This window comes from Pseudochaenichthys georgianus, chromosome 14, assembly GCF_902827115.2.
Source record: "Pseudochaenichthys georgianus chromosome 14, fPseGeo1.2, whole genome shotgun sequence".
Classification (NCBI taxonomy): Eukaryota; Metazoa; Chordata; class Actinopteri; order Perciformes; family Channichthyidae; genus Pseudochaenichthys; species Pseudochaenichthys georgianus.
The window spans coordinates 12,441,026-12,460,801 of NC_047516.1; the positions used below are offsets into that span (position 1 = coordinate 12,441,026).

General features: G+C 42.3%; 1 protein-coding gene across 2 annotated transcripts in view; it reads left to right on the forward strand.

The window, feature by feature from the left end:
* Positions 1–19,776, forward strand: part of gabrg2 (gamma-aminobutyric acid type A receptor subunit gamma2) — a 74,757-nt gene that overhangs the window by 16,765 nt on the left and 38,216 nt on the right. For both annotated transcript variants that reach the window (XM_034099424.1, XM_034099425.2), the window contains exons 3-5: positions 11,247–11,314; positions 15,274–15,494; positions 17,799–17,881. In XM_034099424.1, coding sequence (XP_033955315.1) covers positions 11,247–11,314; positions 15,274–15,494; positions 17,799–17,881 — 372 coding nt within the window. The remainder of the gene's footprint in view (positions 1–11,246; positions 11,315–15,273; positions 15,495–17,798; positions 17,882–19,776) is intronic.

Below are 19,776 nucleotides of genomic sequence, written 5' to 3' on the forward strand. Positions count from 1 at the left end.
ATTATCGGCCGATATTCACTCTTAATAGTTTGATCGGTGCTCTCTTTAAAGGCCGACCAGGAGAGCTGGATCTGATCGATATGGACATAAACGCAAGTGAAGTGTAACCGGAGCGAGAGAGAGATCAGATCAGCTGCTAAGTCTGACCGAGACACGCAGCTCTGCAGGATCACCTGAAGCCCCGCCCTCTGTTTAGCGAGCTGCATGAGAAACTGACGTGCTGTCAGGAGAGAGAGAGGGAGGGAGAGGATCCGTTTCTCCCGTGTTATTATTCAAAGTTGATGTAAACTTCTGAATAATGTACGTTATCTACTACAAGTAGTTTGTTTGAATGTAATAATTATGTTGTTTGTTGTTTGTGGAATCATTTATTGAAAAATGAATCTGAATTTTTCGATCTGTTACGATTATAAACTGAAGCAATATAAAAATGAGCCCCGTGAACTGAGTTTTAAACTGAAGCATATCTGCTCATAGTCCGGTAATTACCTGCTAACGGAAACTCTGCTACACAACTATTATTATTATTGAAATATGACCGGTAAGTTTCAAATTAGTCCGGTAAAATAAATTCTGCCCGGACATTTGACCGGCGAGAAAAAATCCTAGCGGAAACCCTGCTCTACACACATCGAACTGCCCGATTAATCCCCCTATTACTCGTTTTATGAAGGAGATGTCCGGTCACCAGTGTTGTGCTAGTTACTGAAAACCAGTAACTAGTTACCATTACTAGTTACTTCATTTAAAAAGTAACTCAGTTACGTTACTGATTACTTACACCAAAAAGTAATGCGTAACTTTTTAGTTACTTAAAAAAAGGGCTCCCATTAATGCCCTTATAGCCTTCATTTCAGTACTGTTATTGCATTGGAGAATAATACAATCTGTTGATCAACTTGACATGCATTATATGCAATCTGGATTGCATCGATATTAGCTGGCTTTCCATTTTTGTATATTCTTTCTCCAGGTAGTTGGAAAAAGTGTTCCGTCCCATATGCGGTGTGCCGCCCGGACATGCTATCATGCCAACTAGCTCCCTGAAAGCGGGTGACTCCACTGTAGCAATAGCCTGCATGTTTTCCACAACATACCGTGCAATGGCTTTATCGACTTTTCCCTGGCTAGCAGTCCCTTGGTTAAAATCCAGCCGCTGTTGCTTACGTAGGTGGAGGTGGAGTGGCGTTGGATGAGTCTGGGTCTGTGCCGGTCTTAGTTACTAGCTTCGTCCCAGCATGTTGTTTTTGCAGATGTTTTAAGAGATTTGAATTTCTGTTTTGGGCAGTAGATAGGCTCTTTGACCCGCCAGGACACAACTTACATTTAACAGAGACAGCCCGTCTCCGCATGTGACACAGGAAGTATTTAAGTACATTTACTCAAGTACTGTACAGTTCTCATCTCTGTTTGCCTGGCTGTTGACTATATAAAAAAACGAACGCAGTAACGGAGTAACGCACCATGTAGTAACGGTAACTGAGTTACTGAATTTAAAAAGTAATGCGTTAGAGTACTAGTTACTGCCAAAAATAACGGCGTTACAGTAACGCGTTACAGTAACGCGTTACTTTGTAACGCGTTAGTCCCAACACCAGTGTGAGAAAAAGTTTTTACAGAGTACTTGTCCATGGACAAGTGAGTTTGGCAATTTACTTGTCCGAATACATTTTTCACTTGTCCAGAATGGACAAAAATGTGGGGCCACTGGAATCTTCTTCTTCGCCATCGTATTTTACATTTTCCCACGGTTTTTACGACACCGCTAACGTAAGTGAGCGGTAAGCTTTTAATGCATCACACATAGGGTTGGGTATCGTTTGGATTTTAACGATTCCGGTTCTGCTTTTCGATTCCGGTTATTTTTGTTTCTCGATTCCGGTTCTTTGAGAGGGTAAAAATAAGTCCCATGACAAACTGGGAGAAAAATATATTTATGAAAGCATTAAGTAAAATCTGTATTCCTATTTACAAATCACTTCATACTGTTTAATTTCTTTCGGTTATTGAATACAATTATATAAAAATAATCTCTGCATTGTTTAGTTAGTTCTAAGTGGTGCAGTTTGAGAATGTACAGTTGGCCCAGTCTCCTCTGATGTTACACTGCAACCTGCCTGTGAGACAGAGTCCAACCACACATGTCCAACACATAGGACATATAATAATAATAATAATAATGACACATTAGATGTATAGCCTAGAGGCCTAGTGCTTTTCTACAACTCAAAGACGCTTGCACGCTTACACATGTACTGCAATCAGGGCCGCTATTATTAATAGAAGTTGTTTATTTGCATTAATTATATTTTAATCTTTTTGAGAATAGTATTTGGCAGGAAATGCAGACGTATTCACCTGTAAACGCATACTGAACGACATACATGCACAACCATTTACCTCACTGCATAAAAAAGTGTTGATAATAATAATAAACAGGAATTATATTTATATTATTATATTAGCCTACTTTGTTTCGAAGAAAAAAAAAAAAGTTAACTCCTGTCGGTTGGGGGGGGGGGGGGGGCCTCATCTCACAATGTCACTTGGGGCCCCAAGTTGGCCAGGGGCGGCCCTGCCTGCAATACACATGCTGCAGCTGCTCACTGTTTGTAAAAGTAAATAAATAGTATTTTCATTTCAATAATGTACTTTCTATACCCTGCTTCATAAACAATACTGACATCCCTGTGCTCCTCCGAGTCTGGGGGTCCGGGAATGTGAGGACAGGGCGAGGACACAGACAGGGAGGCTACTTCATAAAGGAAATGGCGGGCAATATTAACAACATAGGAGTTAAAACGCTTAATAACCTTCATTATGTGTTAGAGAAAGAACATAAGAAAGTTTGACAAAGATTAGGCTGTTAAACGGGCAGAAAGAGTGTGTGTAGAAAGAGAGAGAAAGACGCTGAGCTGCACCGCGCAGCGATCAGCTGATACGGAGCATAGAGAGAGAGAGCTGCGGTCCGCGGGGCTCGGCCTCGCCTCCTGTCCTCACAACTCTTATTAATCCCGGTACCGGACAATTGTTATTTGTTCCCACCCCGCTCCGCCCCGCCCCCGTCTAACTGTACAGAAAGCGGCGAGATGCATTTCCTTAGGAATCGACAAGCAGAACCGAAACTAACATTTCTAAACGAACAATGGCGGGCACGTACAATTTGCGAATGAGTTCTGCCTTTTGTAAACTGAATGTATCAATAATTTGTCAATAAATCAGGCCGAAAAGCGTCACTTGTCCGCCGGACAAGTCAATTGAAGGATCTACTTGTCCGATATTGTAAATAACACGTCCCGGACGGTGGGACGTGTACTTTTTCGCACACTGAACACTGCCGGTCACTAAGGCGTGTGTGTTTGTGCTCTGCTCAGCTCTGCTCTGTGTGTGTGTGTGTTCGGTGTTTGTGTGTGTTCGACAACAGCATTTGTTTTCAAATGACCATGAACAGTAATGTACACACATCTGGCCAACTCCATATGTGGGTGTTCCCAAATGAAAGAAATGTGTTTAATCTTAATGTCGCACTGTCTGCACACAAACACACATATCATGCGCCCTGGTACATCCACTATTCCGTTGTATTGGCTTTGATGCAATATTTCTTTGTGCACGGACACAGTTAGGAGAACAATGAGACAGTGTCATATGGGAGCACCTTAGACAGACAATGGAGAAATGCTGTGACCCTGCTGAAGGGGAGCCAGGGCAGGAGGCTCAACATGTTGATGTAAAATATTTGTGTTACTCCTGTTATCACTTTAGAGCCCTTTGAGAACTTATAGGGTTATCATTTCAGCGCCCCACTCTCCATTGCTGTTTATGTTGAAGATAAAACTAAACTTTTCATAACCACAATATTTTAACTGATTTAAATGCGGAAACTGGGGGAATTTCGTATGACTTGACTTGTGACTTGCTTGATCTGAGCAATGACTTGACTTGCTTGACTCTCACCACAGTGACTTGGGACTTGCAGGTTAAGACGTGAGACTTGCTCATGACTTGCACATGTAGGACTTACTCCCCCCTCTGCAGAATACACCTTTCAAAGATAAAAACAATGACCAATATGTTGTAACTTTGGCCAAACAAGTGGTCTTCGACTGAAAAGCTTTATATAGTATTCTTTGCAGTTAACTGACTCATTTATAAGAGGTTGATGCTTGATTTTTCTGAAAAAATTAGGTGTTTACCTTTTGGATTCACCAACAGTTAGACTTACCTATTAACAAAACAATTCATTGCATTTGGACCCTTATTAGATCGATGCCCATGCAGAGGCAGACTGGATATGGTGACGATAAAGAAAGGGATACTACACGCAAAGGCCTCATTGCTGGAATTTCATTTGTCACATTGAGGTTTTGTGGCATTTGGCATAACCAAGGAGTTCTGAACTTGCCTTATATTTAACGATTATCCATTTTTTGGGAATTGTTCATGCTTTCTTCTCATTTGGAATGAGCTGCGGTCCGCCACTGCTCTCTCCACTGCTGACCTAAGGTGATTCTTCAAAACTGCCACTGAGAGGTTATTGCTCTCCTCCCCCAAGGTTTCTTCACCTTCCTTGATGGAACCAGCCAATCTCCCCGGATGTGAGAGGACGCTGGCGTCGTTTGCTCGCTGCTTCTCTGTCTGGATTTTTTTTTACTCTTTCCTCAACATTTCTTAGCAGCTTTTTGGCTGACCAGTCCGGTTAAGATCTATGTCAATCTTCCACTGCCTGGATCACTGAGATGTGTGAAAGTGTCCGTGTTTTCCTACCTGAAAACACCGGCTCCGTTTCGCCGCTCCACCTGCTCTCCTTCTGATCCTCCCGGCTTCACCTGCCTTGCTCCTCCAACGCTGCCTCCACCCCATTCCCTGGACTTTTCAAAACGTGTCCTGCCTTTGGCTGGCCTGGACCCCTCTTCCGTGGACTACCTGGAGCTAGCTGCCTGCATCTCTGCAGTCATCAAGCTGCAGGATACCCGCTAGCTGCTAATGCTAGCGGCTGCCCGGCTCACCTGTCCACTCAACGCTCCGTCTCTCCTGCCTGGCATGGCATTGAGGTACTCCGCTGCGAGACTTCTACAACTCAACAACCATTGCACACCGTTATGCATCTCTGCCATCAAAAACCACGAACTTCTAAAACGAACCAGATACATCCATAGAAGCTCCGGTCGCAAGTTTGTTTACTTTCACACAGGTCACTCCATCCCCGTACTCTGGTCAGCTGAGCGCACACCCACCTTTCGACTACATCATCACAACAATACAGACGTGCGCGCCCCCAGTCTGCAAGCCCTGGCAATGACACCTGAGTCAATCCTCACCACACAAAGCAATATGAAGCTCACTCTGTTTAATACCCGGTCCCTCAACAAAGCCACATTCTCAACGAATTCATTCTGGACAATGAACTGGACTTTCTCTGTCTGACAGAAACCTGGCAACAACCTCTGGATTATCTCTCACTCAACCTCACTACACCCAATGGATACTCATAAATAAGCCACGCTCGGAGGGCCGAGGTGGTGGAATTGCCGTAATACACCGACAGGACATTAAAACCAGCCTCATCCCCATCTCATCTGCTCCTTCATTTGAACACCTGGCTTTTAAACTCTCTGGTCACACACAGTCGGTCCTGGCAGTTGTCTACCGCCCTCCCAAACCAAACCCATCATTCCTCTCTGATTTCTCTGAATGTCTGACCCAGCTCTGTTCTTTCTCCACCTCAGTCCTCCTACTTGGTGATTTCAACATCCACATGGACTCCACTGATTCTACAATAACTACAGACTTCACGGACATGCTTAACTGCTTCAACCTCATTCAACATGTCAACTTTCCGACCCATAACCGTGGCCACATTCTGGATCTTGTTTGCTCGACTGGACTAAACCTTCACCATCTGTCTGGCTCAGACCTCTTCCTCTCCGACCACTTAGCATCACCATGACCATCAACATTCCCACCCCACCACCAAAGCAAAAACGCAAAATCAACTTCCGTAAATTAAGCTTAATACCTCACTCTCATCCTCCCTCTCTGAAAAAATATCCACCACTCCTTTTGTGGACCTCCATAGCCCCTCTGATCTCACTGACTACTACAACAACATTCTGTCCTCCTGCCTTGACCAACTTGCACCCATAAAAACCAAAACAGTTTCCTTCACCCACTCTGCTCCCTGGTTCACCCCTAAACTCCGTCTGATGAAAACCCGTGCCCGGCAACTTGAAAGACTCCGCAATAAAACAGGTCTCACAATTCATTCTCAAACCTACAAAGACCACCTACAGCAATATAAAGATGCCCTCTCCCATGCCCGCACCACCTATCAATCAATCAATCAATCAATCAATCAATCAATCAATCAATCAATCAATCAATCAATCAATCAATCAATCAATCAATCAATGTTTATTTATATAGCCCAATATCACAAATGTTACCTTTGTCTCAGTGGTCTTCACAGTGTGTACAGAATATCAGTATGACAATACGACACCCTCTGTCCTTAGACCCTCACATCGTACAAGGAAAAACTTCCGAAGAAAACCCACAGTTTAAAGGGAAAAATGGGAGAAACCTCAGGGAGAGCAACAGAGGAGCGATCCCTCTCCCAGGACGGACAGACGTGCAATAGATGCCGTGTGTACATTGAAAAGATAATACATTTGCAACATAGGTAGTCCAAACTACTATCAGTTAATCCACTCTGGCTCCGGAAACCCCAAAACACTCTTCTCCACAATAAACAAACTCCTCAGCCCCCTGGACACGACCACTCAGTCATTCACAGTAGACAAATGCAGCTCTTTTCTCACATTTTTTCAAAGCAAAATAGACAACATTTACAGCAGCTTAACCACTACCACACCAGCTCTCCCTCAAGCCACCTGCCCCCCCTTATCCTGCCAACCCCTATCCCAGTTATCCCCTGTCTCCCCTACTGACCTCTCTGATCTCCTCACAGGAATGAAAACTGCCACCTGCACCCTGGACCCCATTCCCTCCAGCTTTGTTAAGGCCTGCCTTCCTACTCTCTCTTCACTCATCACTACAGAAATAAACTCCTCCCTGTCTTCTGGCACCATCCCACCGTCCCTCAAAATAGCTGCTATCACCCCTATTCTGAAAAAACCCGGACTAAACCCTGACAACCCTAATAACTTCAGACCAATCTCAAACCTACCCTTTCTGTCAAAAGTTCTGGAACGCGCTGTCGCGTCACAACTTAAGCATCATCTTTCTGCCAATAACCTCTATGAAACTTTTCAATCCGGATTCCGCTCAAACCACAGTACCGAAACCACACTCCTCAAAATTACAAATGACCTTCTCCTCTCCTCCGATGCTGGTAACCTCCACATCCTCATCCTCCTTGACCTCAGCGCTGCCTTCGACACCATCAATCACTCCATCCTCCTCACCCGTCTTGAAACCACCTTCAACATCACCGGCACTGCCCTCTCTTGGTTCACTTCATACCTCTCTGACAGAAACCAGTTCATCTACATCAATAACTGCAAATCCCCCACCACTCCTCTCCCCCAAGGTGTCCCTCAAGGTTCAGTTCTCGGCCCCCTCCTCTTCATCCTTTACCTGCTTCCCCTTGGTCACATAATCCGCCGTCATGGACTTCAATTCCACTGCTTTGCCGACGACGTCCAGCTTCTCATCTCCACCAAGTCCATCTCCACTGCTACCCACTCCATCCTGACAAACTGCATCACTGAAATAAAATCCTGGCTGCAACTTAACTTCCTGAAACTCAACTGCGATAAAAATGAAATAATAATCATTGGACAAAACAAGCTCACCACACCTATCCATAACTTCACCCTCAACATAGACGGCTTCCCAGTTCAAACCTCACCTCACATCCGGAACCTAGGCATCATATTTGACCAAACCCTCTCCTACAACAAATACATCAAACAGATCACAAAGACAGCCTTCTTCCACCTCAAAAACATCGCCCGTCTACGTCCATCCCTCTCTCCCACTGCTGCCGAAACCCTCATCCACGCCTTCATCAACTCCCATCTGGACTATTGCAACAGCCTCCTCTACGGTTCACCTGCAAAAATCCTCAAAAAACTTCAATATATCCAGAACTCCGCCGCCCGTCTACTCACCCACACCCGAATCCGTGACCATATTACACCCATCCTCATCAAGCTCCACTGGCTCCCCATCCCCCAGAGAATTCAGTACAAGATCCTCCTGATGACATACAAAGCCCTCCATAACCTGGCCCCATCCTACCTGACTGACCTCCTCCACAGACACACTCCCACTCTCTCCCTCCGCTCTGCTACTGCCAACCTCCTGTCCCTCCCCACCCGGACCAACCTCAAGTCCTGGGGCGACAGAGCCTTCTCCGTTGCTGCACCCACCCTCTGGAACTCACTACCCCAATCCATCAGAGATTCTTCCTCCCTCACAGCATTCAAAACATCACTCAAAACCCACCTGTTCAACACTGCATTCAACCACTGACCACCCCCCTCCCCCCCTATTTTCTGTTTTGTTTATCTCTTTTTGTATTTCTTTGTTATCTTTTTTTTTTTTTTTTCTCTTGTCTTTTTTTTCCTTAACTCTCTCTCAAAGCGTCTTTGAGTTTCATGAAAAGCGCTATAAAAGTCCCATGTATTATTATTATTATTATTATTATTATTATTATTAGAAAGCATCTCAAGTGCAACACAAGGGTACAATTACCCAATTGCTAGCCTATTGTAAACATGGCTAATCTTTACAAGTAGGGAGACAAAGGACCAAGACAGATGAACAACTGCAGAGAATTGACAGGATGCAGCTTTAAAACATGACTAATGAATTGACTGAAATGATGTAGATGAAAGCAGCCAAGTAACATGGATGTTCAAACTGGCTTTTATGTTTCCCTCATGTTCTCTCCAGTATGTACAATGCTACATATGAGGTGACACATTTCATGAAGAGCAGCATCATTATACTGAAGTCTTTAGAATTGGGCTTGTGCTATACATTGAAGAGCAGCTCAGATGTGCTTTGAGGTGCGTCTTCAGCCCAGAGAGCCGCCGAGAAGCTGGGCGGCTGGCTGCCACCGTCTTAACCATCATCTTCAAACACTCTCGCTCACTCAGTGCTGGTATTCCAGCTGCTGCCAAGTAACACAGCTACAGAGGGGTTATAATTAGCTGGCTATACTGTCATCTGATCCACCAACCAATCAACAAACTATACTGAAGCAAAGTGAAGATGCTGCTCCACTCCTCACAGCGATGCAATGCTGTGGATTTAGATCCACTGCTGATTGTGCCACAGCCTCCCTTTAAAGTCCATCGTGATGCGCATTCAATTGTAATGCCCACAGAGTCTACTGTATGTATAAACACTGAAGTAAATAGGACAGAGAGAGAGAAAACGTGTATTCTTAAATCAAAATACACACATGGTGCTGATGAAGGACAGTGCCTTTTAAAAGAAAATGTTCCATATAACTCACAAATATTAACTAATAGGTCTAGATAACTCATGCATGGTGCAGTATTTGGACAATATGAGTTAATTAGATCAGGTATTACCAATATTCATGTGTAGTGGTTATGTTGGGATGTAATATGTTGTCTCTTACTGCAAGTTAGAAATCTTAGCACATCCACTGTGTTCACTGGCCTCTTAAAAAGATGTTTCTTAGTCACTCGTTATTGCATTTATGAAAGACATCCACTTGCCATGTCTTTTTGCGAATTAGTGTCCTATTCATGCCATGACTGTAGTATGTGATGTACTAATAATCCAGTCCAGTGTTACATCGTTTCTGCATCACATACATTCTTAGTATGTCAACTCAATAACATACACTCGTTTTCCATGCCACTCACTGATATATCATGTGTGTGTTTGTGAGTTTGGACGGGTTGCAATGCATGTATTTATGTATGTTTGCCTGTGACTGACATGAAAAATGGATGTAAAACTGCACTCACTCCGTCTGTATATCTCTCACACACACTAATAGCTATCTCTCAACCTTACTCTCCACTCCAGTCATCCATAAACATACGCATTACACAGCAAATAACTGATCAAGGCTGACTAGAGCATCTGACAGCGCATTCATTTGACAGTGAATACATGACGAAAAGATACATTTGCAACATTTAACAGTTTGTGATGTAACTGCTGCTGTAATGTTATCTGACATATGTGTTCTTGGGAGCTAAGAATTGTAATCTTTCCTGCAATCTTTGTCAAGATGTCAGGGCACTTCTAACCTAAATGCGCGTCTCAGCAGGTCCGTAAGAACAGACAGTAACTGATTTGTTATCAAGAGGTGCTCACAGGCCTGAGGCATTGAAGAGTAGGAAAGGGATGGATGGGATGTAGCAGAAGGCACAAAGGTACTGTGGTAAATGTGACGGGAGTCAGGCCCTGAATACAGACATAGCGTGTGATTCTCTCACGTCGGCAGGAAGCCTTTTTGAAGATGAAGTTGGCCCTGTAGGCTCTGATGTAGTCTGCTTGCACTCAAAAGAACAAGGGTTTCTATTTCATCAGCACTATCTGATGTATCCTAGACGTGGTAGAATGATGATAATGTAATGGGGTGGTCAAATTAAAGTTGGACAATTTAATTTAAGTTTATGTCCGGGTGAACCTAATGTCATTAGCTTGTACAGTGGACCTTACATGAATAGAGCCAGATATTATAAAAATATGAATCCTCCAACCTTTGTTATACTGTAGCCACAGGCAGCAACAACGGATTGAAAAGTTCAACCGCCAATCACAGGAGACAGTTAGAACATCATTATTTCTTAAACCAAAAAAAACAATTTTCAGTTTTGTTTTACTTTTACATTTGGCATTAAAATATTGGCTTGATATGTTATATAAAATGATTAAAATCAGTTGGTTGCTTTTGCCTGTAGCAAAATTAGAATGATGTTTCATATTGTGAAATTGATGTCCATTTCCATGATAACACATTGCATTTTACTGACCTTACTGCAGACAGCTTGCAATAATTCAAACCTTCTTTTAGATGATTTAATCATATAGCTGTATATTAGATTTTAACATGGCATTAAACTGAAAGCTAGCTGAGCAGTGATGTTTTTACAGCAGCTCCGTATTCAAGGCATTATCATGTCACTCTTTTGTTCACTGATAATGATGAAAGACAAAACTTCTGAAACTTGTTGTGCAACTGTATGATAAATCATCTCTAAAATGTATTTTCTGTGCTTTTTTTGCAGTCAAACCAACAGTGATCCACACAGACATGTTTGTCAACAGCATCGGGCCGGTAAATGCCATCAATATGGTGAGTAATACTGAAATATGGAGGTAATGTGATTGTGTAATTGTTGACAATAATGACATGTGATGACATGGCATGTATAACTAAAGGAGTTTATCTGTATTATAAAAATGTGAGTTCAGCCTAACTCTTTCCTCAGGGAGCTGAGCGTATAATGATCCGGAGAGTAGCTCTCTTCTCTGGTAGAGTTGCAGTGTCTTGATCAAGCACACTTCAGCAGGGCAGATGCTTTCTGTCACGCTGGATTGGTGGGTCCATCTAATCACTATGTTGCCCCACTGCCCTTGTAGTGTTGCAACACAATGCAGGTGTCAATCTGCTACTTAACCACTGCACTGGCCTCTGCATCTGCGTTGCTTCAGACACTTATAACATCCTGATTAACAGTTGAGCAATTGTGTCGCTCAACACACAGGCCAGATCTCAAAGCAGCATATTTGCAAATGGCTGCATGAATTGACAAATCCCAAGATGTTTGCACTCTCTAGTTGCCAAGAATTGCATCAGCGACAATATGACACGTCACCTGTTAAAGCTCATTGTGTCTTACATTTTCTTTTTGCAGTTTGTGATTATTCTTTTGATACAGATCTGTTGTTATGATAGGAGTGAGACATTGAAATGATGGAAAGTCAATATGTTCACCAACAGAAATACTGTTTATATTATATTACTATTATATTACAGTCAGTTCTTTAATTATTATGTCCAGATACCTTTTTTTTATTATCTAATATTTAAGTAATTTTAACATGACCATACCATTGGTTATTTATTATTTGTAACGTTGGAAATCAGGTTGTGTATAGGTTAACCTTGATGATGAACAAATTCACACAAGTGTTAATATTGTACAACTGTTGAAGTAACATTAAAATTAACCTAGTAAGAATTTGTTAACTTGACACCATTTCTCATTATGGTACGTCCACACAGCAGCTTTTCAAAAATCTTGAAAATCTTGGAGCTGGGCGTGTCTGACAACTTGGGGATTTTTTGCGAGCAACGCGACCAACAACCAATCACATGAATCTCCCGCCCCCGACATACAAAGCAAAAAACCCCGGGGATTTTATGCGAGCAATATATATATATAAACTCCCCAAACAGGCGAAAACCTACCAGTTTCACCCACTGTCTCTGCCACCTCCCTCCATGCCTGGTTCCTCCGGTTTGTATCCCGTTAATAGTTCTGTTTGTAAAGAACCGGGTGATTTGCTGCTGTAATTTCTCGTTTGGAATATGAGGAAAGGAACTGCGGTCTGGTTCTCCCTGCTTACACGCGGTTTGATTGGCTAGCGTTTCTACTGTCAGATTTTCATAAACGTGTTTGATCAGCTTCAAAAGTTGAACATTGCTCAACTTTTGAATCCTGGAAATCCTGGAAATCTTCGCTTCGCTCCCCCACAATGCAGTTCGGCGAAAAGCGAGGCAAAGTGACGTCATCCCCATTCAAAGTCAATGGGCAGAGAAGCGGTGGAAGATTCGTCTAACAGTACGTCCACACAGCAGCTTTAGACGAATATTCCATCTGACAGTAGAAGCGCTAGCCAATCAAACCGCGTGTAAGAAGGGAGAACCAGACCGCAGTTAATTTCCTCATATTCCAAACGAGATATTACGGTAGCAAATCACCCGGTTCTTTACGACCAGAACTATTAACGGGATACAAACCGGAGGAACCAGGCATGGAGGGAGGTGGCAGAGACCGTGGGTGAAACTGGTAGGTTTTCGCCTGTTTGGGGAGTTTATATATATATATATATATATATATTGCTCGCATAAAATCCCCGGGGTTTTTTGCTTTGTATGTCGGGGGCGGGAGATTCATGTGATTGGTTGTTGGTCGCATTGCTCGCAAAAAATCCCCAAGCTTTCAGACACGACCAGCTCCAAGATTTTCAAGATCTTTGAAAAGCTGCTGTGTGGACGTACCGTTAGATGTAAGAAGCTTGTTATGTCTGCTTAGCCAAGTCTGTTTCTTTGTTATATTACTCTTTCAACCGATGATCAGTTTGAGCCAATATGAGTGGGAGGACTGCTTGTTTGTACAATAGCAGATTCCAAAAAAACACATCAGTACATTTCTATTAATACAAACAATAATTGCACAGTTGGAAGGGTTTGAAATGCTGAATTTCAGCCAACAAGTTCATAAAGGTAGGAGGACCCTACATTATGTTTGTGATGAGCAGTGTTATGTGTGTTACAATACACAACTAATTATTGCTATATTTGAAGACTGAGGAATAATAATAGAATGTACAGCTGTCACCCTGCAGTGAAGAATAACATCATTGTTCATCTGATAGGGGAGTGGAGAGAAAAAAGGATTACAAAATGAGAGTCTCTTGCAAATCCCACTTCGAGGTTGTTTTATGTGTCATTGTTTTCTGTGGCACGTCCCGCTGAGAACCCTCTTCAATTGTAATTCTGCGGAGCAGTCTGCTCTACATGGTGGTGGCGTTCCATTTCACTGAGTCTTAGCTAAAACACCCACTCGCAATATCTGCAGTCACTGTGATGGTGGAAGAGAAGCATTGATGGGAATGGGATCAGTTAGAAAATGTGTCGTGTGTGTGTGTGTGTGTGTGTGTGTGTGTGTGTGTATGTGTGTGTGTGTGACGAGGGCATCACGCTGAACTGAAATAATGACTGATTGCTTCACCTTCGTATGTCATAAGCGCGGTCGGGCCACTATGATGTGACAAATATAGTGTGGTAGGTACATTTTCTAAAGAGCATCAAAGCATGAACATTATTTTTAATCATGCAGAGTTATTTGAACTAAAGCGAAATTGCAACTCATGTTAGATAGGGGGGAAGGGATTGGACAGATGAACAGAGAGAAAGAGTGGGAGAGATTTGAAGAAGAGAAAGAATAATAAATGTATGCTTTTAGCCACTAGAGCTCAGAGTTCTTAGCTTTTCTTGGATGCGTTTAGCTTTTTGAAAGAAGTGTGGCTTTGCGAAAGATCCGAGAGAATATATTGTTGAAGGGGAAAGAAATATGTTCATCCGACTCAGCAGGGCCCAGATGAAGATCCTAAGGCATTCAATCTCTCTCTCATCATTGGATTTGACCTGTCTGCCTTTCCTCCGTACAAAAAAGGATGTTCAAAGGATGGGAATGTTGCCTGGTGAAAATGTTGTTTTTCAAATCTCGTTTAGTGCTCTTTGGCATGGATTTAGGCTTTATTGTTGGGCTAAGCTTTGTCAGAAAGTTAATGCCTCTATGCCCTCTTGCACACAAATCCTCAGATTTCTTTTTTTCTCGACTGCTGTACTTCTCTTTGAACCTAAGGGTTCAACCATCCAAATAACAAAATAAATAAGAGACTGATAACCCCCTCTCACAGCATCTCTTTTGCCTCTCACATCAGACCACATCACATATTTGCTCTTAGCTCTTCAACTGATGCAACGGCACTTGCCTCTTTTCATCGCTCATATGTGCGTTCTAACACAGCTCTCAGGGGCTGAATAGGGAACTGGTTTTGTCAAGCTCAGGACAAAGTGCTGCCAAGGCAGCAGGTTAAGAGGTTAGGTAATATTTGAGCCAAACAAGGGGAATTATTAATTGCCCGGATGAACATTTAATGTTCAGGTTGAGGGCGTTAAGATGGTCTTTTTCAACAGAAGTCTCTAGTAGGGACAAAAGAACGTATTGGCCTGAATAGAAACCATCTTTTCTGAGAAAATAGTGCATGCAAATGTGTTCCACTATTAAGTTTCCACTGCCAAAAGAAAAAAGAAAAAGAGTCGTGTTTTGGCAGCCCACAGTTTGGTTTGATCTCATTGCAAAAGCCACATAATTGACAGCACTGGTTGCAAACAATACTGTTTGCAAGGATTTCCTGACAAACTGAAACTTTCATCTAGTAAAACATAAAATCTGGTCAGCTTCTAAGCTAAAAGTTAAACACAACATCCTGGTAAAACTGTGTTCTATCCTTCATCAGGAATACACCATCGACATCTTTTTTGCTCAGACCTGGTACGACAGGAGGTTGAAATTCAACAGCACGATGAAGGTTCTGCGTCTCAACAGCAACATGGTGGGGAAGATCTGGATCCCTGACACTTTCTTCCGCAACTCGAAGAAGGCTGATGCCCACTGGATCACCACGCCCAATCGCATGCTTAGAATCTGGAATGACGGTCGGATACTCTACACCCTCAGGTAAAATGTTAGGGATGCCTGAGATTAGATATTTATACAAATAAGTGATTTGTATATTCTGTAGCACTCATACATGGTGCTTTAAATGGTGGGAGTAGTTCAATATTGAAATGATAGCTAAGATGATGGGGAGTTCAGAATCTATTTACATAAGTACTTAATTGTAGTGGTCACAGCTGAATAAATAAGACATAATAGATTAAAGTGAAAATACATGGAAACAAGTCTTGACTCAACAATTCAATAACTCAATAAAAGGAGCATTACAACTGGACTAAGAACTGATCATAGATGTGCAGCATTTAATTGTTGATTTTAATTATCATCAATTTGTTGCCACTGAGGTGATTCCTGCTGTTCCTAGTAGGGGTGGGCGATATGACGATATATATCGTCGTGACGATATTAGGTCTCCACGATATGCTTTTTCAGAGATATCGTCCTATCGTGGTAAAAAAAAAAAAAATTGAAAAAAAAATTTGAACAAAAAAAAAAAGGGAGGGGAAGAGGCTCTCCGTGTGCGGCGCAGGGGGCTATGACAGCGGACGGAGAGCCTCTTCCCCTCCCGCTCCCCCAGCCTCACCTACTGATTTTTATTTCACCATATATCAAGCCCGATCGATTTCACAATGTCAGCGCACCTCTGCTTTCGTTCAGTCCGAGTTGTTTGACACGCTCCCAAAAAAAGGGGCTCCTTATGAAAAGACTAGCAAACGGTGGAAAGACATAACTGACGCTGTGGCGTTTTATGTTTTTCCCTTCAGTTATGCTAAAGTCTTTTATTACACTTCAAGTCTACTCTAAAGTTTACATTTTAATTGTTTGGCACTGACTTTTCCTCATTGATGTTTTATGTTTTACTTAGTTATGTTTTACCCTCCTTTTCATGTTTATTGATGTTCACTGCTCACTTGTTCATTCAGGGTTTCATTTCTGAAATAAAACCAGCTTGAAATGCTATTTTGGTCTGTTACTCCTTTTTGTTTTAGTTTCTGTTACCTTGTAGGTGCTTGTACTGTTAAGTAACTTGAAAAATAACCATAATAACCGACATGAAAAAATATCGTGATATATATCGTCTATCGTGATACTGCCTGAAAATATCGTGATAACATATTTTTCAATATCGCCCACCCCTAGTTCCTAGTATTCATCACAAGCTATACGAGTACTTGGGAAGGTATTCTAAAGTACCCCAGCATTTATGGCCTCACTTTATTAATGCTTCATTGTATTGGTTATCCTGAATAGACCCAGGGCAATTTCAAATTGTAATATTTGAAATCTGATATTCATTTGTGGGCAAGAAATCTATCCTACTGAATGAGGTGCTGTTAGTGACAACAGAAAAACCTGCATTGCCCAAAACAGATGTTTATAGGCACACTTTCCTCATTAGGCTAGCATATGGATTTAAAGGCAACACTATTTATGCTATTGTTTATCTTCCTTAGTTGCTGATATGTTTGGGGAGGTTTTTGTTGTCATATAGATATTTTGCTTATTAAAGATATTGCTATATGACCTTGTTTGCCTGAAGAAAAGGAGATTTGACATCATAACCATGAAGTTACAGCTCTTCTGGAGTGAAAGTACTAGACAATGTTTGCTTTTTAGCGACCCAGATTGAAATTAGTTCATGCTTAATACTAATATGACAACACACTGTTTGTGATCGTAAACCAAAATAACTAACAAGAACTACGTAAAAGGTGTGAAACAGGATAGGAGGACAGAATGGAGGCAAATATTGATTGTGCTTATTATCATGTTTTGCATCATAAATAGAGCGGATGTTTAGACTGACAGCACAATGTATCATCAGTGATAATAAGAGAGAAAGTGCAATATTCTGGACTCAATCAAGCCGTGATGGATGTTCTACTTGGCAGCACACTACCCCTTCACTTTATTAATTAGATAAGGAACTCAGAATGTAACCACTGGTTAATTAGGATGACCGCTGTGATTGGGAGGACAATGATACATGACAATAGCACGTTAATGGATGGGTAAAGTCATTTAAGGTCATTCTCTCATTAAGGGGAAGTTTAATGACTTTGCCTGCAAACTCCCTCAAGTGTGAAAAAGAAGAGAAGCGTGTGTTCCCTTGCAAAACATCAATTTGGTTTAGCACAATTCTGATGAATAATTCCTTCTGTTGATCATAATAAGGCTAGTGCCTGCATTTCTAACACATGTAAATTATAGTTTGTAATATAATGTTTTTATTTGTATTTAAAATGTACAGTATATTCACCATTCTATAGTAACTAAGTGGATGCAAATATTGTGTCTTGGCAGGTTGACCATTGATGCAGAATGCCAGCTTAAACTGAACAACTTCCCAATGGATGAGCACTCGTGTCCCCTGGAGTTCTCAAGCTGTAAGTTTGGCCATATGCTGTTCCCCTACTGTTTTACCTCTTCCTCTGTTTCATCTCAAACACACACACGCTGTGGCAATGAACAGGCAACATATGAGCCTAACAAAAACATCATTTACGGGATAATTAAACTAACAAGCCAAAACAACCAATCCAAGCTCTTGAATTCCATCAGACCACTATAAAAAAATAAATAAAAATACGAGTCATGTGTGAATATAATAGACGTATGCATTAGGGTTGTACCCGCATATCCGAATATTCGTTCGTTGGAGTACCATTCGGGTTTGAATTTCGTTATTCGGATATTCGTTTATTTTTTCCGTTTTTTTTTTATTTATTGAAAACTCCAATATCAACGGAAGAGCTTGTGTCTCTTCGGGGGGTGCTAACACTTAACCATAAACGTTATCGTTTACTTTCTACGTTTTTATATGTAGATATTACTTTTTCTCCATTCATCTCTGTTACGTTGTTTCCATAGCAACAACAACTTCCTGTCAACAGCGCTAACTCTCCTTCAAAATAAAAGCATGTCCATACAAAATAGGAAGCCAAGCCAAATTACACGACATACAACTGCGACGAAAGTAACAAACACAATGCAATATCCTTTTCAATATCCCCCCTTCTTCTTCTTTCGTATAACGTTATATGTCCAACTCGGTGTCGTGTAGCCATGCCCGCATCTCTGGTCCTAGGTCGAAGAGGCTGGCTTCCGAGGGTGGTCTATATAAGGGGCAGATGGTGATTATATGGACAGCGGTCTGCTCAGGGTCACCGCACTCGCATGCCGCACTGTCCGCCAAGCCCCACGTCTTCATCGAGGTTTTAAAGCGACCGACCCCAGTTCGTAGACGGTTTAGAGTGGACCACTGCCGGCGCGGTAGGTCGTCTCCTCCAATGGTGCCATCTCCTGGGTCCCAGATGTAACGGTGGATTCGGGAGGGCCCGGCTGACACCCACTCCTGCTTCCAAGCTGCTGCCAACCATGCATCTCTGGAGATGTCCTCAGAGGTGGAGTTGAGCATCTCTTGAGCTGCTATGTTGTAGGGGTGCCGGGACTTGAGTCTGTTTGGAGGTGCTGGAGTTATTGTGGTGTGGTGCAGGATGTGCCAGTCATACTTTTGTGCCTTCCTGGCCAGGGCGAGGGTGGCAGCCTCCCGTCGGAGGCCGGCCGGTGCTATTCCCGCGAGGACTGGCAAGAGGGACACAGGGGTAGGCTTTAAGCATCCAGTTATTATTCTGAGGGAGGTATTGATAGCCACGTCGACCCCCCCGCGAGGGCCGAATATTTGCTGCTGATTACTACCGAATATCTGGAGCCCGAAAAATGGTATTCGGGACAGCCCTAATATGCATGAAAAACAATGAATGGATGTACTGTACAGTGTGTGCATAAGTGTCACAATATGAAGAAAAATACTAACATTGGGCAAACTATTTCATACTTCTATTGTATGTACTGGCATTTGGTAAAGGGATCTCATATTAGATGTCTTATTGCTAAATGACCGGAGGCAAAGTACTGATTGATTTCCTGCACTCTGTCAATACAGTTCAACGTGACAAATGAGTCAGTTCCTGTATGTTAGAAGACGGTGTGGGTAAGTTATGCTAATGAGGCCACTCAGATCTACAGAGAAATGCACCATGGGGTACTATCCGGAGAGAACGCTTCCTAAATAGCTCCAGAGCAACAAGAAAGAGGAAGTGAGGGGGTAGCAGGCCTAAAAATGGAACAGTAGCATTCATTTAAATTTGATGAAAGCCATGGATGTTTTCAGAACTTTGAAAATCGCTTGATGTACATTACATGAGCTCAATCTCAGAGGCAGCAGGCGGAGCAGTTTGCAGCAATTTTCTCAACATGTGCCAAAATGCTACAAAACATT